Genomic DNA, 24,363 nt, shown 5'->3' with positions numbered 1-24,363 from the left:
ATGAGCAAACTGCAGCTGTTTGCCTACATCATCAAGGTGTGTTTAAGTATAGCATAAAATCACTAAACTCCTCTGCCAAAAATAGGTGGTGCCACAGAATAAATATTTTAATAGGTTTATAATCCCACAGGTACCATTGGGCACAGCATTTGATGCAGGAATAAGCTGCTGCACACATCACCATGTTATGCTGCTTGCTGCAAGTTTTTCCAGTCTTCAGCAGCTTAAATCAGGCCCAGTTTAAATGCACAGGCACTGCTGAGAGGATCTTGGTGGGCAAAAATTTGTTGCCACACAGGGCAGCTGCAGAAACTTTCAAGAGCAAATAAATTCTGAATCGAGTGGCATTTTAACTATAGCTGCTTGTTCAGTTTTTCCCAAGAGATCTAAACTGCACAGTGTCATTTGTTTCTGCTCTAAAAGCAGGGCTTGCAAAGCAGGATGGAAGTTTCCCAGCAGTGCCAGTCCCAGCCCTTCTGCCACCACCAGCAGGTTCTCCTGGCACTGTGCTGTCATTCTGCCAGGACCCCACCCATTTCACCTACTCACCTGCAAGGGTAGATTAGGAATAAGACAGGTGATTCCAAATCCAACCAGCAGGAAGTTGGTGAATACAAAGGCATTGGTGGAGTTGGTGATTTTCTGGATCTGACGGTCACGCTTTTTCTTTTTCTTCTCACCTCTGGAAGGACAGCAAAACCTGGGTTACAAACACTCCCAGCAGCTGCTGGGACTCACAGCAAGATTCTCTACACATCACATCAACTATCTACACCAGTCTGGTTACAGATTTGCCTATGGAGGTGCTGGGATCTCCACCAGTGGAAGCTGAGGAACATCTGGGTAATTATTTCAGTGCTGTTACTCTTACTCTTAGGCTAGGAGGGAAGTCTGAGCCTCTCCTGCTACAACTTAAATTTGCTCTTCTCGACTGATCTTAGTGGACATGGAAGATAGTCTGCTCCTTTCCTCTGCAATTATCAAGTCTTCCTTCAGGCTTTCTTTTCTATACTGAAGAGCCAATATTCTTTTCAGTCTTTGATCCCACAACACACAAGGCAGAGCAGAGGGGGCCTGCCAGGTGGCTGCATGTCCCGTGTGGGGCACACTACGCACTGCTCAGCGTTGTTCTCCTCATTCTCTTCTGAGCCATCATCACACTCTTTCATTCTCCAGTCCATGATGTATCCGATCACAGGCGCTGTCAGCAGGCACAGCAGCTGCAGGACCCCAAAAATGGAAGTGTAGAAAGCCACTGCAGGGGGGAAAGAATTGTTTAAAATAGTTTTCAGTCCAAGCAATAGAAAAAAATATTGAAAAAGCCTTCCCATTGATCACTTATTAGTCATTCATCAACCTTCCAGACAGCAGAACAGACATGCTGCTGGGCACACTTCCTTCAGCCATTTTGATCTTGCATTGGAATTCTCTGGGCAGCAGGAGGTAGGGCTCCAAAAATGAGGACACAGCACCCACTTAGTGTCAGTGAGGTTTATTCTGGGCAGGACCAGCAGGAAAAGTTTTTATAAGCTTTGTGTGCTGCACAGCCAGGTCTGCTTTAGTCATCTCCTCTCCTGCCTTGCTGGGAGCTGCAGCTACAGCTTCTCCAGCTGGGATGCTCCAGTGAGGACAATCAGGCTGGGAAGGTGAGGACTAACCCAGTTTGTTTGAATGAACAAGTTTGGGAAAAAGGGGACAGGAGATTAACATCTAAAAATAACAGCATTTATGAGCAATTGTTAAAAAGCTCAAAGTGATGAAAATTTCGTGCTAACAATGAGAGAAGTGTCTCCATGGCTTGCTAAGGGAAAGCTGATGCCAGCAGACTCAGAAGAAATTGTCCCTTCCTGTTACTGAGCAGTTCCCCCACCCTGCAAGGCTTTTTTCCACTTCCTCTCAGCAGCCCACGTGGTGACTGAGGCACCACACAGAAGGGCTGGTGAGTCATGGTGTGCCACAGCTCCAAAATAAGGATGTAGCTCTGAAAGTGCCCATCTCAGCACAGAGCACAAGTTACAGCCCTGTAAGCAAAGCAGCTGAAATTTTCATTTGTCCCTCCCAGTTTTAAGTCTAGCCAAAGCAGAACAGCCAGGATTTCCACCAAAATCCACTTGGTAATGGAGAGAAAGTTTCCAACAAGCCTCTCTCTTCTAAACAGTTGCAGCAAACCCCAGCAGGGCTGCTCTGCTGTGCCCAAGCATGGCACCTGGTGATCTTTTCCTGGCTCCAGCTGCTGGCAAAGGAGCTGAGAGGAACTTCCAACCTCCAAACTCACATTCATGGCCCCGTTCCTCCCACAAAGACAAGCCCTGAAGTGACCCCACATCCCCTCTCATTATAGCAACTGCTGCAGCCAAGAGAAACAGGTGGCATCACTCTCTGTGAGCACTGCAGGAGCTGATTTACTGGTGTCTGGTTATTTTTTAATAGAGGGTAAGAAGCAAGCCACGCTGTCATGTTTTGCCTCTTTATGCTACCCTGAACACTTAATCTTAGGCTCTAAACAGCAAGGGCAGAGGCCAGCTTGAATTAGGGAGTGAAATTTATGGGGTCAGCAAGGGAAGGGGAGGAAACACAGTAGCTGCTACAAAACAAGGCCCCCTCAGCTTATCTGTCATCTTAAAAAATATTCTGTCCCAAGGAGAAAAAGCAAGAATACCAAGCAAAGGAAGCACACATGGCTACAAGCCTTTACATTCCCTGTTTTCGATGCTTTTCACTCAAAACTACCCTGAGCAAGCACCTCAGCCCAAGGTCTCTCAGTATCACCACATTTGAGAGCAAGGTGACAATTTATGAAAGATACACACAAATTTTCAGGTTCTAGGCATAACAGGTCTCCTCTCCCCTGCCTTCCTACAACACAATTACACAGTCATTTACAGAATGAACCCTTAAGCTTCTTCCTCATCTTTTGGGGGGTTTCAGCAGCTAAGTAGCCACAGGCTGACTGCTCTCTCCACCTTTTGGTTTCCTGACAGGTCCAAGTCACCAAAACCTACACAGAAAGAACTTTCAAGGACACTGTGCCTCACTGCAACTAAAGAATTCACTACTTATCTGCCTGATTTTCCCCACATCCTTCTCTCCTGTTATAATCCCAGGAATATTGAACTTTTGACCACAACACTTGCAGGGTTTGACTCAGCTCTCCTCTCCCCTCCCTCAGTGTTCCCAAGGGCAGCTGCAGGTGGAGGGAGCTCTCTGAGCAAACCCCACCCAAGAGAATAAATGCAGGAATCACAAGGAATGTGAGGGAGCAGCATCCCATCCCCTCCTGATGCACACACAGATTGCAGTTCTGGAGAGCTGCACGTGCCTTGGAGCTGCTCTTGCAGCAGAGCCTGACACTGCTGAGACCAGACAATACCACTGTTTTGCTGATGCCATGGAAACACCAAGACAGTGACTGCACTGCAAGGAGCCCAGGCTACAATCAGGGGAGGAAGGGAAAAAATAGGAAGAAATCCTAAAGGTGGCACAGAAGAATTGCTGCATACTCAAGGGGCACAATCCCTGTTTTAGCAGGGAGCTTGATCTAAGAATTGGCAGCTTATACAGTTAATGTTAGTTCTGAAATTCCAAGGAGGGGAGGAGAAGGAAAGAAATTAAAATTAAATTAATACAGCAAGCCAGGGTAAAAATAAATAATAATTTTTTTAAAAGTGGTGTCAGAGTTACAAGGTAAGCAGAAAAGGAAGCAGTGTTGGGAAAGGCAGGCAGTGTGAAGTTTGTCCTGTTTTGCTGTATAATGTCTAAGCTGGCTCCTGAGCCAGGAGATAAAGAGCTGAATGCTGCAGGCTGTCAGAGGCTCAAGAAACAAAGCAATTCAGGGAATGCCAGGGCACTTGGAGTTTCCTGAGTTTCCTTCCCTCCCCCAGAGCTCACTCCTGCTTTCAAAGGAGTGCCTCTTGATTTATCAGCTTCATGCAATCCAGATTTAACAAGTTCAAACTGGATCTTACTACAAAGGACAAAAACAAAACCAAAAAAAAGGCTAAGTCCTGTTTTGCAATCCTGGGTATTTTTGACAGTAAACTAATGTACTCTTTCCTGTTTGCTCCATGAACTTCATCAGAACTATAAATGCAGGGAGTCCAGCACAGGGAGCAGCCCTGAGCCTCCCCAGCACCCACCAAGCTGCACAAAAAACCAGCTCTGACTTCACTTCTCCCCCCTGGGTGCTGGGCTGAGGCACTGAGTCCAAGCATTACTCATGAGAGTCAGCTGCTCTGCATTCTCTGCTTGCTTGGGATAACTTAAGCAAATACCTGATGAAATAGGTTTTCCAGTTAAAATAAAAATTAGCAGTCCACCCCCAGGGGTTACTTGTAAGAGCCTATGTGGGGAAATAACGTGGGGCAGTTTCTGACAGACACAGGGTTAAAATTAGCTTGACATTCAAGCACCTACCTCACTGCCCCTCTGTGCTGGGCAGGTTCCAGCCCTCCCCTGGACCCTCCCAGCAGCTGTCAGTGCAGTTGGACACCACGGATTGCCCTGCATGGAGGATCTGCTGAGTAATCAGCTGCTCTGCCTTCACTGACCAAGTCTGGGGCAGCTCCCAGCCCCAAGGAAGCAGGTAAAGGTCTTCAGAGGTTCCCCTACCTTGACTTTCATCTCCAGACAGAAACTCCAGGATGGTGTTCATGGCTCCCATGTAGAAGATGAGCCTCAGCTGAGTGACACACATGGTGATGAGGCTGAGCAGCAGGATGGGACTGAAGACACTCTTCATGAAGGAGGGAGTAGCTGCAGAAGGAAAAACAGAGTCTCTGAAGAAGGCAGCACACTCTGGCCAACATCTACAGTTTTGCCTCTGGCCTAGTAGGGCCTCTCCTGGCCAGGAGTGCCAGTGGCAGCCCCAAGGAGTTCACCTGGTGCCTCACAAACTCCCACCATCAACAGCTGCAGATGCTTGGAGTCTGGCTACCCTGGGCAAGGCAGCAGGAAGAATGCTGGCCTGATTCAGTGGATTAGGACAAAAAGAAGCCTCAAACCATTTGCTTTCACCATCAGGGCCAGGTTGGATGGGGCTTTGAGCAACAGGTTCTGGTGGAAGGGGTGGAATTAAATGATCTTTAAGGTCCCTTCCAGGTCAAACCATTCAATGATGCCCCAGAGTAAAGAAGGCTTGGTCATGGTGGTAACAATCCACCTAAGAGCCAGCAGTGACCAGCTGCCCTGTCCCCCTGCAGCCACACCAGCTCCCATGTGCTGTCCCCACCACTGACTACACCATTTGTGCTCAGGGAAGGACACAAGGACAGGATTCCTTACATAACTTGTGTTCCAGTCCTGGTGGCTGGCACGAGGCCCTGGCAACACCTGGATCATGTATTGCTCCCTTCCAAACAGGTCTGGAGCAGAGCAGGGAGGCCAAGAGGCCCGTGCCAGCACCCTGGGGCATCCCAGAACCACACCTGCACTGTCAGGCTGGCACTTCACTTCCAGGTCCACTGTAGACAGACAGAGCTTGTTGTTCTCCTGCAGAGCTGCTGGCTCCTTGGGGCCCTTCATGGAGCTCCCCACACTGAGACGGCGCCCCACGGTCGTCACTTGCTTGTAGAACTGCTTCCCAGTGATTTTGTGGTCAAATCCCAGCCAGCTGAACTTTATTTTCACCCTGTTGGGTTGCAAAGAGCGTGAGAGCTGCAACACAGGGTGAGGAGTCAGAGGCAGCAACGTTGCAGGAGTCAGAAAGGCTATTTGTGGATTTAAGGCACTGGTTTCCATTACAGACCCACAAATGGTTTTGATCCAGAGCACACTGAGATACTTTCCCTGGGCCAACTTGGCATAAATCAATATCAAAATACTTATGACCAGGAACAGATCATTTTCCCTTCTGTAATTCCCACAGTTTGGAAAGTTCTACTTTGCACAGGTAATCACATGCTAGTGGCAGGCAGAAATCCTCAGCCTAAGAGGTAGCAGCAATAAACAACATGCAAGGGGTTCCCTGTCTACTGCTCTAAATTCTTTGTGCCAGCTTTTCCTAGAGGAATGGGATTAGCCCTGGAGACTTACGAGTAGTCCATGTCTTCTGGTCCTGGGAAAGGCTCCAGGGGCCAGTTGAAGAAGCAGTTGAGGAAAACAAGGCCTGCACAGCTTGCCCAGACAAGCAGGATAAGGATGAAGGAGACCCCAAAGTCATATATAACCTGGGAATCACAAGGGAATAAGGGTTTGGCTACAGGAGCAGAAAGATGCTTCAATATTCTTGGAATGAGGTCTGAGAGGAACAGGGAAAGAACATCATGATACACTTAAAATGGGTTGAACTCAAGTGGTAACAAAAAACAATTTTGTGACAAGGACTTTCTTGGAAAATCAGCAGGAATTTCCCTGCATGCCTGAGAGTGCAATGAAACATCCCTGGTTCAGAACCAGGTGATCTATCCAGGCAGCCCAGGTGACCATCTCCTGTCCCTTCAGTACCATCTGCCAGCCTTAAATTATCTTCAAAGCCAACCATTGGTGACCATCACACAGATAAAATACACATGTGAATTAAAAATATACATATAGACACAAGTTAGAGATTAACAAAGCAATCTTTTCTAAAAAAACCCTTTAGTTTTTCACTTCTACTTAGCACTTCTAAAGTTTTTTATCTGCTGCACTCTTGAGGCAGTCACTTGGGAAGTCTCTAATACAGACAGGAACTGAATCTTGCAAATGCACATCCCTAAAAAAGAGCTTTAGCAAATGGTGTCTCTTTCTTTCCACTTTATTGCTAAACAGGGCAAGACACCAGCACAACACCACCAGTCACAAGCCTTGATCCCACAGCCTCACCTTGATTCCAGGGAAAGTCACAGCAGAGGAAGCATAGGAGCCAATCATCAGAGCAATGAACGTGGAACGAAGGTCCCCAAACATGTTGGGCAGCTGGGGAGAGAGAGGAAAATCAGTTGGAGCAGGAATGAGGCTTTCTAGAGGAGATATTGGCATTTAGGATTAATTCTCCTGGATACCAGAATGTGAAGCAGCCAGTTTTACTTAGGCATGACTTAGCTCTTTAAGATATTACTCTGCAGGTTTCACTCGTGTCTCCAGAGACAGGGAATGTCTACAATCCAAGATTTATGTGCTTACTGATGCTGCTTTTTTCCAGACTGACAGCATATTTTGCATCATTCACCTTTAGCACAGGAGCATTTGCTCCAGCTCTCGTGCTTTCTTTAAAAGTTCCTTACCCCAAAAACCTTTGGCCACCACTTTTCCTCTCCCACAAACACATGGCCAAATTCTCTGTTTATCACCCTCTTTTTAGTCAAGGGTTGTTAGACTCAGGCTTCAGTCTTAAACACACCCTGAGCTGCCAGCTTTGTTTATGTACTTTGGGTCAGCACCCAAATCCTTTGCAGCAGACCAGAAAGTTCCTGTTATAACAAGAAGGAACAGAGACAAGCACAAATGGTGCTGCTGTTTGCATTTCCATTTCTAGCCATCTCCAAGGCTCCTCCTGTGGCAGCAGACTCTCTGCTGATCATTTCTGCATCACTGGGATGGCTCAGATGCCTCAGCACACTATCCCAGAGCTAGGTGCAGGGAAGGAATCACAAACACCAGATACCCAAGGATTTCTCACTCAGCACAGCTACTGAGCTCTGCAGTAGACAGCACGACATTGCTACTCCTGCCAGCCACCCCTCTTCACTGCCTGGGCTCCCATCAGGTGTGCTGGCACTGCTGAGAGCAGACCAGGCTGGTTCTGCAAGGAACTGTTGGGAAAGCAAAGCTCTCAGTAAGGACAGGCAGCAGCAGTTCACAGCAACCACTTCTGCCACCTGAACAGCAAAATCACTCCCAGGGTGCCTCACCAGCCCCTGTTCCACTCAAGATCCAAAGGCAGAAACAGCTGGCAGACCTTCCTACTCTGCTGGGAAAGGAAGAGCTCACTCTTTTTCTAAACAACCAGAAGTGAACAAGTTTCCATCACTCTCTACTGCTGGCCTGGAAACTGGAAATCACAGGGAGAAGCATTGAAGTTGTCAGGTTATGGAGAGGTGGGCTGACACCTCCTGAAGCTGGTCAATGGGCAGAGATTCTGCTGCAGGCTGGCAGATTTCCCTCCCATCTCCTTTTTTTTGGGTCACTTACTCCCCAAATTCACTTCAGCATCACTACCACGTCAGCCTCAGAGGACCTCAAAGCAGGACACTGCAGATGCCTTCTAGGACTGAAAGCACTAGCAGCCCTTTTTCTGTGCAAAGAGTCTGCTGAACAAAAAGATTCAAAGAATATCAGCCTGAGCAAGCAAGTGCTGCCATCACACTCCCCTTGCACGGCTGAAAAACAAACCCATCTTTCCCAGGAGCAGCATATAAGGCAAGCAAATCTGGCTTGTGTCACGGCGTGTTTACAAGGCAGAAATATTCCTGAGCAGGAGCACTCCGGGACCCATCTGGCTGTTTGTCATCCCTTGCCTCACTGCAGAGCTTCCTATGCACTGCAGGCTGCAGGTCCTCACATAACCCCGGGCTGGGGAGCAGCAGCAGTGATGTGCTGAGCCTGATGCTGCCCATGAACCCTGGAGGAGGAGGAGGAGGAGGCAGAAGAGCTGTGCTGCTCTGCAGAACATCCCCACACCCATCACCCCGCATGCGGGAGAGCTGCCAGCAGGCTGCTCCCGGGAGCTGCAGACAGGAAAACGGCTCAAGGATCCAAAGGTCTGTTACCAGGCACTGAAAAATCTCCTCTTGGAAGCACTGCCCTCAATTTACACACTCCCAGAAAGCAGCATCTGCGGAGTGGAATAGCTGAGGGTTGTAAAAAAGGCTGGTTGCTGTCACCAGGATGGGCATTTGTTTCATCCCAAACACCCCAAACCTAAAATAATGTCCAGAAATGACAACAAAACTGCTGCTCCTGCTGGGGAGCTCAGGGCAGGGCAAGAGCTGCACAAACACAGCTGCTTCTTGGCAAGGGCTGGTTTTCCCCAGAGATCCAGAGTCCACAAAAAGCTTTTTTCATACAGCAGGAAAGGAACTTCCAGGTGGATCCTCCTGCTCTGAGGGCTACTGGAGACACAGAACAGGAAACCATGACCAGGAGAACCCAAGGCTGCTTCTGCCTTGAATGAGACTGAAGTCCTAGAAAGGCTAAAGATTTCCTCAAATCCAATTTGGCACCCAGCAAGCAGCTAGATTAAAAAAATTGGACAGAAGAGATTTAATGTCTTATCCAGCCCAATCAAAGCAGAAACTGCAAACACTGAGCACTTGGAAGGAAGAGAAATCTGGGACTGCCTGGAGGGGCAGAGGGGAGATGAAGGGGGAAAAGTCTTGAAAGGTTCAAGACCAGAAAACCTCTCAGACTGAGCCAGCACTGGCAGTGCCTATGCAGGTCTCATCTAAAGACCAGCTACAAAAACAACATGCAATATTTACCAAGTCATTTTTCATGCTGTCTTTATAGTAGCAAGCACTGGAAAAAACGAACCACAGAGAGGAGAAAAAAAAAAAAAAGGCAATAAAAAAACACAAGCCATGGAGCAAGTGAGCTCTGTTTTTCTGCCACCAAAAAGGATCTAATCCTCATTCTGATCTCATCCCCGCAGGCCAGAAGTGACTCCTCCACCAACTTCTGCCCATTCTGGTATGACAGCTCCAATTCTGCAAGACCTATGATGACAGAAACTCTTAAGCCTCTTGTTTAAAGGTCACTAACACTCAATGCAATATTAACTTTATGCACTGTCACAAAGACACTCAGTGAATGTTGCCACACGTAACTGTTTTTTACTGGAGTCCTTTATTGCAGGTCTGTAATCCTAAACTGATAAATCATTTCCTCTTGTAGTTTTTTTTTCCTTGTCCTCCCTACAGTGAGTTTATAATAATTTATATTGTTTTCCAGCTTTTCCCTAGAGACATTCCATATACAGAAAACAGCACAGCATTGCTACCAAAGTCTGTTTCCCTCCTCTTGCAAGGACTGTTTGAAAGAACAGTAAAAAAAAAATCAAGGCATTGAGAACTAGACTAATGAAAAATGGTATTTTTGTTCAATTAAACTTTGTTTTCCCTATTGGGGGTGTATTTGGAAGTTACACAGACACTAAAAATATGTTCTGCAGGAAAGCCTCAAAGGGCCCCCTTTGCCCAAAGCATATGGAAACTCCTGTTTCCATTCTCCAACAAACAAAAGCTCACAGAGCCCTAAGTTTTCCTAATATTTCCAAGCAAAAAAGATTCCCTACACAGAAATGTCCCCCCCTCTCTGATTAAAGGGGGCTGTTTGCAGCAGAAAATCAGAGCAAGCAGCTGTAATTCTTTGAAAGGAAAACAGGACAGAGAACAATCTATAAAAGGCTCTTTGTGGTAATTTATCACACATGTTTATTTCTTTGCATGAAATAGCTTCGGAGCAGAACCAGAGCCAGATTCCTGTGTTGCTGTCAGAGCCACCAGCACAGATCTGTTTCCATTTCCAATCTTCACTTACATTGGCCAAGACCAAGTCACGAGGCAGAATCTCCCCTCTGCATTTTAACAACAGGCACAGCCTGACCTTGTTCCCAGAACTGGGAAGCCTTTGCTGGCTGCCCCCTCCTCCCCAAGCCACAGGCCAGGCACCCAGGGGCAGCAGCTTGTTTTGGCTCCACAGCTTGCCATGTGCTTTCATGATACCCTGGGGACTTGTTGCTGGAAAAGGCTTTAAACTCAAGAGGCAAAGCTTTGTGGAGCACTGTCCCAGGCTCTAATCCTCAGAGATCCTGTTTATCCCTGTCTGAGGGTCCCTGCCACCAGATCACACCATGTCCCGGGAGGTGTCAACACCTGACACCCTACAAGCTGGGCTTCAGGGACACCCTGCCACCAAGCAGCAACCAAAACCTGCCTGGGGTGGCTGAGGACCGTGGCACCAGTGGGTCTGACCCGTTTCCTGGACCAGCTCAGGTCACCTGCAGCTGGCAGGAGCTGGGAGTCACCTTGTGACTTGTGCACGAAGCCAGCGCCTGTGGCAGCCAGACCGAGCTCCCCTGGCACCGGGAGGAGCAGGGCTCATCATCTCCTCGGTAATGAACGTCCTTACAAAGGTCTTTTGAGGGTCCCCTTTCAGCGTTCAGCCCGTCCCCTCCAGGGCACAAGGCGGAGCACAGCGTGCTCAGGCCACAGCCCATCAGCTTGTCCGTGTCCCTCCCTCGCCTGTCCCTAGGGGCCACAGCTGGAAGGAATCCACCAGGCATCACCCTGTGACAGCAGAAGATGGTTCTTGACACACCAAGTGCAGCTTGCAGGCACAATGATAAAGCTGTGAGCTGCCAACAACCAAAATACAGCTGGTTCTAACAGGCAGCAGCACAGCTAAGCTGTGGTGCAGGTAAAGGAGTGCCTCCCTCCCACTTGAGGCTATTTTTAATGACATTCACATGCCTTGGGTACCACAATGCCTCTGAGCAGCTGCACAAGCAGCTACACCTGCCTGTGGATTGGAGAAGTCAGGCCTGAAGCCACCCCAGCTCTTTGCAGAACACACAGAGAGGATGGGCTCCACCTGAGGCATCTGTGTGGCCTCACAACATCACTGCCTCCTTCAGAGCTCCCCAAGGCTTGGATCTCCTCTTGGAAGAGCTGACCTTTTTCCTGCTGCTGCTCTTCCTTGGCACTGCAGAGCTGGCTCACTAATGAGGGCACTAATAAGTGGCTTTGCTTACTTCTGCTGCTAAAAGCCACAGAACACCCAATCTATTCCTGCCCTATCCTGCCCTCACTCCTATCGTCACCAGTGGTTCTAAAATAATCTGTGACCCCTTAATAATCACCCAGAGAGACAATAATGCTAGCAGCAGCAGGATGGGAATCCTCTCCTCTCCCACAGCACTACTGATGTGCTCCTCCATGCCTTGCTTTTATTTGAAGCAGGATGACATTCGCCCCACAGCTCCTTATGAAGGAGAGAGCAACATCTGCACAGAGGTCTGAAAGCTTTGAATATATGAAAGCACCAGCAGCAGCAAAACCATGGTACACAGAGTACTCTCTAAAGTCAGCCTCTGCCAAACTTATGTCTCAGGACCTCAGCCAGTGTCTAAGCCTTGTTAAATTAGAGGTAACTTTAACAGGAAGTTTCACTTTAACAGTAAGTTCAAGGTAGTGCAGTCCAAATCTGAAAGTTTTTAACTACAGCTCAGGGGGAAAAAAACGAAATTAAAAAAATCAGTGCTTCCCAGGCTTGTTTTCTGGGCGACTTTCCACCCAGCCCTGCTTGAGCCACACTAACAACAATCAGGGTAATGAGGCAGAAAATAAAGCAGTTATTTGGAGAATGATACTGCTTCTGCCTCCAGGCAAAGAACCCCAAAAGGTAGAGATCCAGCTGACAGTTGTTGACCAAAGCTTTCCATACAATCCTGAACATTTCCTAGTGGGCTGTCAGACCCAACAACACAGCATTTCTAAGGAAGCCTGTGAGGGACTCTCACCCTTCTGAAAAGCAAAACCTTTTGTGATCAAGAAGAACCATGGGGGTGAGATGCAAACTGTGCTTGCAGAAAGCTGGTCATAGCCAGCTGCAAGGGTTTGTGCCCTGCTGATTCTTCCTGCACTATGTCAATGCTAAATCCAGTGCAAACACACATCCAGCCTGTGCCAAGCAGCTGAGCACTGCATGTACAGGCACATTATGAGCCCTAGACAAAAACACTTCCTTTTTTCACCCCACCTTCACCTGAGATACAAAGGGCAGGTGAAAAAAAAAAGATTGGGGAAAACAAGCTTTAGAATAACAACCAAGGACTCACTCCCAAGGGTGACTGACCCTTTGTACCAAACACAAACACGTGCTATTCAAGCCACAGGCAGAAGATCCATTCTGTTGCTGCCTGCCAGCGCAGCTCACAGCCACAGTGAGGGACAGAGCAGTCAGGTAGTAACTCTTCACTTACCGTGAGCGATGTGAAGGTCATGCACATCCCACCAAAGCCATTCAGAGCCAGGGCAATGAATATCAGCACAGACAGAGCTGCAACAATAAAAAACCTGCCCTCAGCTCCCACTGGGTGCAGAGGGAAAGGAGACAGAGCCCTAAAGGCTTTGGTCCTGACATGTGGAAACCTCCATGGATCAACACCCTCAGGACATGTCATGCTGCTCCTGACCCAGCACCCATCTCCCCAGCCACACAGGCTGGCAGGGACAGGGCTCTCCTCCAAGGCAGCTCAGAGGGGATGGGAGGGTTCCTTTTCTCTAGTGCACAGACTTGCTGATGCAGCTTGTCTGGTGGGTCTCAAAAGGAAGATTTACTTGAACAAACAATCCAAAGGGTCATTCACTATCTGCTCTTGAGCAGCCAGCTCCATCTACCTCTGCAGAAAAAGCCAATCACACATTAGGTGCTATTACCCAACCCTGAAAAAGCCAGGAACTCGTTTGGAATTGCTCCTTTACAGGACCTGGCCCTGCCCAAACACAAAACTAAGAGGCCTGGGTATCCCAGACGTTTGGCCCTTACTGCACTCTCCACTTGGTGTTGTGAAACACCAGCCCTTCCCAGAGCCACTTGGCTCCCTCAGCCTGGCTGATTGCTTGGCTTGTGACCGCAGTACAGCACTGGGGGGGGACAGTTTGAACTTTGCTACCCCAAAACCCCCAATCCAGAGCCCTGCAATGCTCCCAGCTCAGCAGAAAGATGCCAACTTACAGTCTGGGTTACTGGCACCGTACGCAATCAGCACACAGGACACGGCAAAGCAGGCACTGAAAGGGAACCAGAGCCATCAGTTTCTCACAAACAGCCCCACCCACAGTCAATTACAGCCGCTTCCACCTCCTCAGCACCTCGCAGGGCACTTTCTGTAAGAGGGAGGGAAGCTGGCAATTTGGAAAGAAAAATCCCGGGAAATACCCAAATATTACTGGCAAACAAGTATTATAGGCAAGCCTTGCACAAGGGCTGGGGCAGGAACGTTTCCTCCCAGCACTGACACAGCTCTGTCTGGACCCAAATTCCCACTGGTTTTCCAGCACAGTTTTTCCAGCCCTCACCTCAGGGTGACCAAAGGCAGCAGCAGCAGCTTTTGTCCTGAGCCCCAGCACTCAACTCTTCTCTGGCAGGGTCTGACTCAGAGACTTGCCCTGTTCTTCCCACTCTGCCCACAGGCCAGTTTGGTTTCTAACCAAGTTCACTGCTTTAAAATTGTGACAGTTAAAACAGTGCTGGGGTCCAGTGATCCCAAAAGTCACTTATCCCTACATGCCATGACAGAAGCAGTTGACAACCTCGCTATTTGAGGCAGAAAGCAACACACACCACATGGAAGAGAAGGGCCCTGGGAAAGGCAACAGGACATGTTTATCCCTGAGTTAACTCCCCAGCCTGCAAACAATGATGTAACATCTTGGTTTTGTGCCTCTCAGGACATAGCTCCCAGCCCAAGGAGAAAGCTACCCTCCCTGACTCACAAATGACTCTGCTCTTCCTCCAGGCTCCATCTGGACAGGGATCACAGAGCAGCACTGCAGAGCTGAAGTGTGGACACGGAGTCCCAGGCCCTTCCCTTATGGAGCAATTCACTGTGCTGGCTGAAATCACCCCAGAGCTGCTCTGCTGTCTTGTGCAGATGCCAGCCCCATCCCTCAGACACTTTCCAAAGCTGCAGGGAGCCCACAGCACCCAGCCAGGGTGGGAGCTGAGCCCTCAGCCCCCCCAAGCCCTGCACACCCACCTGCCCAGCAGCCGCAGCTTGCGGGGGCCATACTTGTCCATGACAATTCCCAGGGGCAGCGTGATGGCACTGAGCAGGAAGGAGCCAATGGTGAAGGCCAAGTTCAGCATTTCATCCTGGGCGTTGCAGGAAGGCCATTTGTGCTCTGATGCTGTGCTGTTGTCGAGCTCAGAGATGTTGGTGGTGGTCTCTACATGGAGTGGGAGAGGACAGTGAGTTAGGATGAGATTTAAAATGCTGCAGGAAGGAAGGAAGGCAAAAGCTCTGCTGGGCATATGCTCTCCACAGTCCAGTTTTTATCCTGAACAGTGAGAAATGGAGAAGCAGAGTAGCAGAAGGGTGAGGGAAAGCTGATGAGCTCTGCTTTGAGCAGGAAAAAGCAGCCATGAGACACGTATCCTATGTAGCAGCAGGGTAAAAACCCAGGGATGGAGAGTCATTAATTTATTAAAACAACTATACAGAAATGGCCTGGCAATTACAAGAGACTAAACCCTGCTAAACCCAAAGGGATACAAAAATAAGGTCCTCCTAATCTACAGCTGTCATGTTCTCAGAGATCTCTTCCCTAACAAAACTAATGACAGCTACAGCCAAATCAGTTATTTTGGTTCCAGACACCAGGCTGACAAGGCCTGGCACTGAGCAGCAGCCTGCTCAAATGAAAAGCTTCCTACCCTCACTGCAGGCATCAGGATGAAGAATGGCTTTGCAGCAGCCACCCTGCTTTGACTGCCCTGGCTCTGAAAAATCCTTCCTGGATTTAACTACCCTGTTCCCAGGGGGGCTGGCAGCTCACCTGCCTTCTCTGGTTTTTTAAAGGATTGATGCATCTTTAAGTCCTACCCTGTAATTAGCTTTTTCTATTCTTTCAAAATGGGTTTAGGTCACACAGATCAATTATATCCCCAGCTTTCTGTTCTTGCCCTTACATGAGGAACTCTGCATGCAAACTCCCACGCTGAAGAGAGCCCACGTTGTGTAACGAAGAGAGAAACAGGACAGTTCAAAAAAAAAAAAAAAAAAAAAAAAAAGGAAAGAGGTTCCCTAGTTCCCTTTTACTGCCTCATGTCAGCTCTTCTCCTGTTACATGCCTATCCCAAGGCTGCTTACAACTCCTCGAGTGAGCTGTGTGCCTTCCATTAACTCACAGCTCCAGTGCACTCCAGCTCTCCTCCTCCCAACACTTATCTGGAACCTTTGCTGCTATGACAAAGCACTTGCTCTCTTGCTGCTGCTGCAAGCCAGTGATATAAAACACTCTCCTTCTTATTTAATAATTGATTTGACAAAGTTCAGTACTAAAGGAGGAACAGAGAGAAGTCACTGCCATAACCACCAGCATGAAGTGAGGCTGGAGATTCCCAGCGAGCCCTGCTTGGTTTAGTTAATTAGCAGGAATCCCTCATGTGCAAGTGGCTTCTCATCCACTGCTTGCTGTGGCTGGTGGGGGAGATCCCCATGGCTGCTCTGTGTTAGCTCTGGAGGTGGCAAAGCCCCACCCTGCACCTCCCTCCCTTCTACTCAAACCCCAGCTCCTCTACAGTTACTGGTTTCATCCTGGCTCTCCCAGCTGCCCTAAACCACCCTCCCAGCTTTGTGTCCACTGCAAACAAACCTCACCCCACCTTCCTGCCTTCAGGTATCAGCAGGAATTCAGGCACTGATATCTGAGACCTTGGAGCTGCCTCTGTCCCCTCCCAGCACTCCAGGGAAGGTTGGGGCATTTCTACCCATTTCCATTGCTCCCATCAGCGTCCTTGCTAAGATTGCTTCAAACTGCCTGTGTTCCTTTCCACAGCCATGTGCTCCTGACTGATAACTTAATCTGCCCCTTCTCTTGTCCTGTTGGTCATGGATAGCTAGAGTAAGCAACAAATACCCCCAAAATGTCACATGTGCCACCAGCAGCACCTCCTCTGCAAGGAGGGCAGCACTGCAGCCTGAGGCACCGGAGTCACATCCTTAGAAATCAGTCCTGGACAGACTTTGGGAGCCTCTCTGCAGTTTTCACCCACAGCATCAAGGCTTTTGGGCTCTCCACAAAGATAAATTCATAGGAAACAGATGTGGGTGAGAGGTGAAACCCGGGAAAACAAGGAGGAGGGGGGAGAACTGACAAAGTAGTAGCAGTTTCCCTGTGTCAGCACTCTCCACAGATAGCTCAGCTGATGAGTGGAAGGAGGGTGGAGGGAAACGAACAGTGCAGTGACCTTATAACTCCTGCACGTTTTAAAGCCTCAGTAACCTTCCCCACACAGAGATCTCCAAGCAGGAATACTCAGCCTTTAAAGCTGGAGAATACAAATTCCTGTTCATGTTTTGATGTGTTCATTGCTCTGTGTCCCCAAGGAGCCCACACAGCACACACCTGCCGGCCCTCCCATGACAAATGTGCATGAGGTGAGGACACAGCTTAGAAACAGCAAAGAAATTTGCCCCTCTCTGAACACTGGAAAGCTGGGAATGGGACACCAAACTCCACTCCCTGCCTGTACCAACCACCTTGTTTACAGCTGCTGGCTGCCAGCTCCAAGGAGGGGCCAGGCAACAGCGCTATGTGGAAATACAAATTGTTTGTGAAAATAGAAGCAGCCCCTGAGCAACAAGAGAAGATCCACTGAGGCGTAATGGAAATGATTCCAGCAGCCCTTGGCACCCTGACATCCCCTGATCCTTTGAGCCACCTCCATAAATAGAACATTTTGGAAGGGCTGCAGGTGTGTGCTGCAGGCACAAGGTCCAGCCAAGAGCCGACTCATCCGCGAGCACGGATTCAGGTGCCAGCAGCTCGTTGGCACACGATAGAGAGTGGCAGCACAGGGCATGCAGCTAGGAGGGGCTTAATGGGCAGAGAACCTGCCTAACTACTCACCTACCTCATGCACCTGGTAACAGCAAACAGCAGCTTCCCCTCCATCACAGCTCAGATCCCATTCCAGATCGGTGCGTGCCACACTCCCGGGAAAATCTCCTACGTGCCTGGCTCCATCTGGAAAACTGCTCTGGGGAACAACTGGCTCTGTGCCCAAGGTGGTGCCCTCCCCAAATCCTCTTGCCAAGTCCACCTGCATGCAGCACTCGAGGTGTCACACCCAGGCAAGGCAGCAGCACAGGGGCCGTGCTCACTCACTGCTGCCTCACTGACAAGCCAGCAGAAGCTACAAGTCTTTACCAGCAATTACAAGAACATTGCTGCCTATTTTTACAGCACTCCCCACAAAAGCAGCAGGATTTCTACTGCCCAATTAGTAGTTCAAGTTACTATTTAAAGAATGACAGCTTAGGTAAGGAGAAGGCTGCCTGGGTAATCATTTATGTCAAGATCATCGCTGGGATTTGTTCAGGCTGGAACATTCAAAGCCATCCTTTCTCTAAGCAGCAGGTCAATCATTAACTGCTCTTTACTGACCTCTTCAAATCCCAGGCACACACACCACATTACCAGAGGAACGAGTCTGGCTTTTCCAGCAGTGACTGCCATCTCAGATGGCAGAGAACAGCTTTCCTTTCATCTTATTTCATGGATCAGACTGAGTCAAACAGGCAAGACACCCCCAGCCACCCTGACAATAGCTCTGTCACAGCCTGCACACCCTCATCTTCTTCCTCTCTTTTTTATAGAAGAAGAAAAAAAAAATGGAGGGAAAAAAAATACAGAAATCAAGGGCAAAGAACTGGGAGTATTGGTTTAAAAAAATAGCACACTGAAAGACATGTGCAAACAACTGATTCTGCAGTCTGCCCACATAAGAACATGTTTTCTCTTTTTAGGATGGTGTCATACTTCTGGGAACTGGGAGGAGATGTTCTTGCTTTGTACCACGGCAAAAGCAATTTATTCGGGTTTCCCTGCCCTTCCACTTGGCACTTCCAGGACCCCCTCTCTGGGTGCCTGAAAGTTTCACATGACCAAGGCACAGTCCCAGTTAAGCTCCCCTTCTCTCCCCAGCTGTGGTTTCATTTTGCAGCTGCTCTCAGCCAGCACCTTCCCACGACAGCTGCTGATCAGCACAGTGTGTTTCCTGTACAAACTGAATATTTACCACCTTTACTCTTTTCCTGTTTACAGCCTCACACGTGCAGCCCTTCCACAAATCCTAGCTGTCATATCTGCCCAGATTGTGAGGGACTTCAGACTGCAAGTTCCCCACCCAGAGCTCAGATAAATATGGGAAAAGAGCTGTAAGGCAGCACCTTCCCCCTCTGACCATGTCAGGGCTCGTTAATTCACTGTAAGTGAATTGGCTTATCATCCCTTTGGTACTCTGCAGCCCTGTCTTAGAGGAAAGCCCTCTGTGCCCCTTATCTCTGCTCTTTGTGAGCAATTATCAAGTTCAGGACATTTTTCTTTCTTCAAGCATGTTTCAGACCCAAGCTTCCCAATCCCAGAAACATCATAGCAAGGCAAGACCCTGGACTGATCAAATTTCCCAAGAGCTGATAAGGCCCAGAACGGTGATAAAGACTGTGGAGTCAGCACTTGCACGAATAAAAGATGCTGCTTCAGTTGGTTAAAGGCCAAGTAGTAGTGTAGTAAAATTAAAATGGGAACAAAGTGCTACTACCAGGCTCCTTGTCAGCGAATTTCAAACATACCTCAGGAGGTGGCCCAACGGGTACAACCCCCCACTCCAGCCCAGTTGCACAACTGCTCTAAAAATATTTTGTTATTTCGGATTTTTGTCCCCAGGTGTCCATCTCCACCCCCACGTTACTGAGTTAAAAGGCCGTTGGACCCCACGTTTGTGCAATGGCTGAGCAAAATCCAACACGAGGAGCCAAGGGCAAGCAAGGGATTCAACAGGGAGACAAGGAGTCCTTCATGAACTGCAGCACTTTCTGGGCAGCTGCTGTTACCTTCAGAGAAGAGCCTGCAGAAGGGACAAGGTCTAGTTTTGCCTTTCATTGGAAAGCATCACAAAGTACAAGAGCTTATGCTGACAAACTGAAAGCCCTGCCAAGAACCTTTGGCTCATTAGGAAAACTCTATTTTTTTTTTTCTTTGCAATACTTACATGCCCACAGCAGCAATAGGAACAACAAGTGCCCAAAGGCTACTAGTCATGATTTGTTTGCACCAGCCTTCCAGCCAAGTTGGATTCAATAGGTTACACTGAAAAAGGCAACCATTGGGTCACCCTATGCCAGCAAAGGGAGAACTCAGATTGGGGCTGGTAATTGAGAGCCTCCACACACTTGGAGCCAGAAGTCTTCCCCACAAAACTCTTAGAGAGAGGACCAAACCAGAGAAATGAAAGTGAGTCAGCACAGATTAATGCCCCCACAGCTCATCACAAGCCATCACCAGAGTTCAGAAGTGATGGCCAGATATTTGAGGACAATGAGAACATTTGACTGCACAAATTTCTTCTCAGGGATTAAGCTTTCTTGCTTCAGGGCACAGGCTGGCCACTGGGAGGGAGCAGTTGCCCCCAGGGCAGCAAATTCACAGCAGTCCAAACATCTGCATCTTCCCTGTGGTCTGTGGGCATGGTCACTCCCAAGGGGAGAGCCAAAAAAGCCACAGACTGGTGAACAGGAGTGAGAAACCGAGGTGAACCTCACTGATCTGGGACAAACTGAAAGCAGTCAAGGCAAAGAGCTCGAGGTGGGCCCCGAGTGAAGTTCTTGTCAGCAGAGCACATCTCAGGAAGCAGACAAGCAAATGCCTGCTCGAAGAGACAGTCAGCATTTGCTTATCAGCTCCTGTGTGCTTTATCTGGGTGGCAGAAAGTCTGCACCTGATGGGTTTAATGTGATCTCTTGGCTGTGACAAAGTCTCCCTGATGTGGAGAGAACACAGCAGCCTTGAACAGAAGTCCTGCAGGGTCTCCAGGCACTGGGAGTCTCCCTCACACACAGGAGTGCTCCTGGGGACCCAAGTGACAAGGACACGCTTGGGAGCACTGCCCTGAGAGCAGAGCACAGGATGGAGATGGAGCTGCCAAACTGCAGCTGATAAGACTCAAACATGTGCATGTTTGCCAGGTGCACCAACCCAGGCCCGGCACACAAAGGGGAGATAAGCAGCTAATGAATGAGCAAAACCCAAAGAATCATCACATCATTCACAGGTACCTTTGTCTGGACTTTGTTTCCCCACACCTCAGTTTTCTCCCACTGTTTTCAGCCAACAGAGGCTCCATGCACTGATTTCCAGCTCTTTTCACAAACTGCTTCCTCCACCAGCCCCAGATGGGCTGATCCAGTCTCAGTCTCCATCACACATCTCTGGACAGAGCCCAAACTGCCTCTCTTCACTCTGCCCTTCCCTCCTCTGAGCACATGCTAACCCTCAGCCACCACAGCAGCTTTCCAAATCCACACCACACCTTTACCCTCGGGTTCCTTTTAACCCCACTGACCACCCAAACACTCTGTGGGATGCACAATTCCCTCCATGCCCAGGCTGGGGAGAGATGTCCACGTCCAGGCTGTTTTCCCAGGATTACCATTCCCACACCACAAAGTTCTCTCCCCTTCCAGGCTGTGTCTGCAACAGGGACAGTCACTTCTGGCTGGGGCAGAGGGTAAATCTCAAGCCCTCACAGAAACACAGCCTGGTTTGAGCACATCCTGGGTGCTTGAAGAAGGAGAGGAATGATCAGCAGTATTTAATTCTGCAAATTCTTCTCAGCACTGGACTGCCCTGATATTATTGCCACCCGTGCTCCTTGTTTTCTCACCACTAAGGACAAAGTTCCTCTTAAAAACCCAGGACAGCCTCCCCACAAGTCATCATCCTCCAGAGCCCATCCAGCTTTCCCTTGCAGAGAAAGAACTCATGGCCAAGTAGAAAAGGCCATCCAGAAAAGCTCTACCCCATCATTAAAGCTCCTTTTCCCAACCACCCTACAAAACAACAGCACCTACAGGCACACTGCACCATCACAAGGATACCACTGCCTTTAGGAAGGAGCACAAATCCCTTCCTTCTCTCCTGGGATCAACATGGAGCTCAGCCCTCCTCCAACCACTTCCACACCACCTCGCAGCAGGGAACCACATCAGCAAACCTCAGCAGCAACTTACCCCAACACGAGCCCAAAAAATGCTTACCTAGTCCGTAGCACAGGTAGGAATAAAACCCTTCTGCCTTCAGCATGATGAGCAGGGACCCCCAGCCCAGCAGCACGGCAGAGAAGAGCAGGTTCTCGATGATGGCCGTGAACGCCATCCACCAGCGCCGCCGGTGCGCCGTGGCCAGCGTGGGGGCCATGGCTGCCTGGGGGGGTGGCCTCCTCCTTCAGAGCCTCAACCTGCAGGGAGCAACGCCCAGTGAGTCCACGCTGCTCAAAGAGCATGAAAAAACCCTGTGGTTTAAGGGATCTCCTCACTAAGTACCCAGGCAGAGCTGCCTGCTGGATGCCAGGCACTCGGGTACAGAACTGGTTTGTGCAGGTGCCAGCTTGCCAAGGGACCTGCAGGGATGGGGGAGGCACAGGTGCCCTTGGAAGAGCCCCTGGGGGGCTCACTCTGAGTGACACAGGACTCTGCTCAAGGACTCTGTTCCACTTCCCGAGCACCAGGTATGGAAATGCAGCAAACAGCCTGGAGCCCGCTGGCCCTGCACGGGGCAGGCATTGAGAGAATAAACGCCAGGGCAGGACCCTGATGTCCCCACTGCCATCAGGCTGGGATAGGGACACAGACCCACATCCTAGAGGTGGTTTCAGAGACTCACCAGGTCTGCTCTGCCCCGTGCAAAAGCACAGACCTGCTCTGGAAGGTGGGTGAGGGCTCTATAAATGCAGTTAATCACCAATGGCTCACCAAGGAGCACTTTTTGCTGTCTGCCAGACCAGCCAGCTGAGACACACCACAGCTCAGTGGCATCTCCAGGCTGCCCCAGATACATTAACTGTGTCCAGCTCCACTTGTCCCGGTCCCTGGAGACCACGGGAGTGAGCAAATCGGGGAACACACCTGGCCAAGGGGACAACCTGACCCTGGGGAGCCCCGAGTGTCACAAGGCAGGTGGCCCTTTTGAGCCAAACTGAGGCTTTTCCCAGCCCAGGCACATCTCAGGCAGCAGTGTGGGGAAAGCAACTGGCCACACAGCCAGCCAGGGCAGCTTCCCTTATTGGAGAGACCGCAGCACCGGGTGCTTTGGCAGCACGGGGGTCTGACCCAGCAGTGATGCCTGGGGGTCAGGGCCCCCTCCCAGCCACAGAACCCGGTTCAGAGCGCCCCACCACCACCATCCACAGCGCAGGCCCGCTGCCCCAGCACAGCCCACAACGCATTTCCTCCATCACCTCCTCCTCCTCTTCCTCATCCCTGCACAGCCCCCTCCCCAGCCCCGCTATCCTTGCCCAGCCCAGCGATCCTCTCTGCGACAAGAGCCGCAGCCCGCTGTCCCCGCTGCCAACGGCCCCCCCAGTGTCCCCCAGCACAGCCCACCCCACACATCACCCCCGCAGCATCCCGCACCCCCAAGGAGCTCCGCAGCATCTCCTCCCTCCTCGCCATCCAGCCCCCCACCCACGCTCCCCTCTCCATCCGCTCTCCCTCCGCCGCCTGTCGCTCCCACGCGTGAATCCCCCGATGCCCCCCACCTTCCCCAGTGCCCCCCTGTCTCTCTCCCACGCAAACCCCAGGGCGCCCCGGTGCCCCCGGTGCCGTGCCCCGCTCACCGCCGGTGCCGCGCCCGCTCCGCTCCGCCGCGGTCCCACCCGGGCTTTTTATCCGGCCTCCGAGGCAAAACAGGCGCGCCCGCTGATTGGCCGCCGCCTCAGCCAATGGCCACGCGCGCCGCTGCCGCTGGGGCACGTGCCGGCTCGCTCCCCCCCCGCCCCCTCAGGGCCCCCCCGGGACCCCCTCACGGGACACCCCCCTCATCCCCACGGGATCACCCGGGATGTTAGCCCGGGACCCCTGGGATACTCCCGATATCCCCCCACGGGATCTCCCCATGGGAGCCCCGATATCTCCTCCCGGGACCCCCCGGTATCTTCCCCACAGTACGCCCCGCTCTCTCCCACCGGTAGCCCCCGATACCTTCTCCCCGTAACCTCCCCATTTCTTCCCCCGGTAACCCCCGATATCTACTCCCCGCTATTCCCCAAGTACCTCTCACCCCCAGGTATCCCCTGATATTTTTCTCCTCCGGTACTCGCCGAGATTCCCCCGGTACTCCTGTAGTACGTCTCGATATTCCCCGGGGCCCCTTCTGGTCTGCAGGTAGCCCCAGTACCCTCACACACAGACCCTCACACACACAGACACACAGACCCTCACACACACAGACCCTCAGACACACAGACACACAGACCCTCACACACACAGACCCTCACACAGACACACATAAACACACACCCACAGACCCTCACACGCACACACACACACACCCGAGCGGTGGTCGGGCTCGCCGCCTTCCAGGGAAAAGTGACAAACCCAGGATCGGCGGCGGGAGGTGATGCGGCTCCCCCGCCCGGCCCGGCTCGGGGACAGCGGGACCGCCCCGCGGGGCTCGCTGCCGCTCTCCGCCGGTCTCCGCCGGCCCCGGGCGGCAGCCGCGGGAGCCGCACCGCGCTCACCGCGGAACGGCTGCTGTGAGGGAGGACAGCCCCGCCGGGCACGGGAAGCCGTGTCGGGAACGGCACCCACGGCATTGCTCCTCTGCTGTGGGTACGGGCACCGGATCGCTCCTGCGAAGTCTGCCTGTGCTGCTCAAGGAGAGA

General features: G+C 50.7%; 1 protein-coding gene across 6 annotated transcripts in view; it reads right to left on the bottom strand.

Annotated features, from left to right (window-relative positions):
- Window positions 1-24,097, bottom strand: part of SLC43A2 (solute carrier family 43 member 2) — a 32,142-nt gene extending 8,045 nt beyond the window's left edge. The window contains exons 1-11 of one of the 6 annotated variants that reach the window (XM_030231376.2): window positions 23,753-24,097; window positions 21,740-21,939; window positions 14,678-14,867; window positions 13,654-13,709; window positions 12,899-12,975; window positions 6,802-6,894; window positions 6,031-6,164; window positions 5,424-5,626; window positions 4,609-4,752; window positions 1,117-1,255; window positions 550-682 (exon numbers count right to left, since the gene is read on the bottom strand). In XM_030231376.2, the coding sequence (XP_030087236.1) occupies window positions 550-682; window positions 1,117-1,255; window positions 4,609-4,752; window positions 5,424-5,626; window positions 6,031-6,164; window positions 6,802-6,894; window positions 12,899-12,975; window positions 13,654-13,709; window positions 14,678-14,867; window positions 21,740-21,899 (1,329 nt within the window). In that variant the 5' untranslated portion in view covers window positions 21,900-21,939; window positions 23,753-24,097. Of the gene's footprint in view, window positions 1-549; window positions 683-1,116; window positions 1,256-4,608; window positions 4,753-5,423; window positions 5,627-6,030; window positions 6,165-6,801; window positions 6,895-12,898; window positions 12,976-13,653; window positions 13,710-14,677; window positions 14,868-15,609; window positions 15,779-16,305; window positions 16,428-17,552; window positions 17,970-21,739; window positions 21,940-23,316; window positions 23,406-23,752 lie in introns of those variants that run through there. The other 5 variants (XM_030231375.2, XM_018919368.3, XM_018919369.3 and 2 more) reach the window with 5 other exon arrangements.
- Between the last annotated feature and the right edge of the window lie 266 nt (window positions 24,098-24,363).

This window comes from Serinus canaria, chromosome 19 (assembly GCF_022539315.1).
Source record: "Serinus canaria isolate serCan28SL12 chromosome 19, serCan2020, whole genome shotgun sequence".
Classification (NCBI taxonomy): Eukaryota; Metazoa; Chordata; class Aves; order Passeriformes; family Fringillidae; genus Serinus; species Serinus canaria.
Note: the sequence above shows the minus strand (reverse complement) of the source record. Positions and strands in the feature narration are given on the sequence as shown.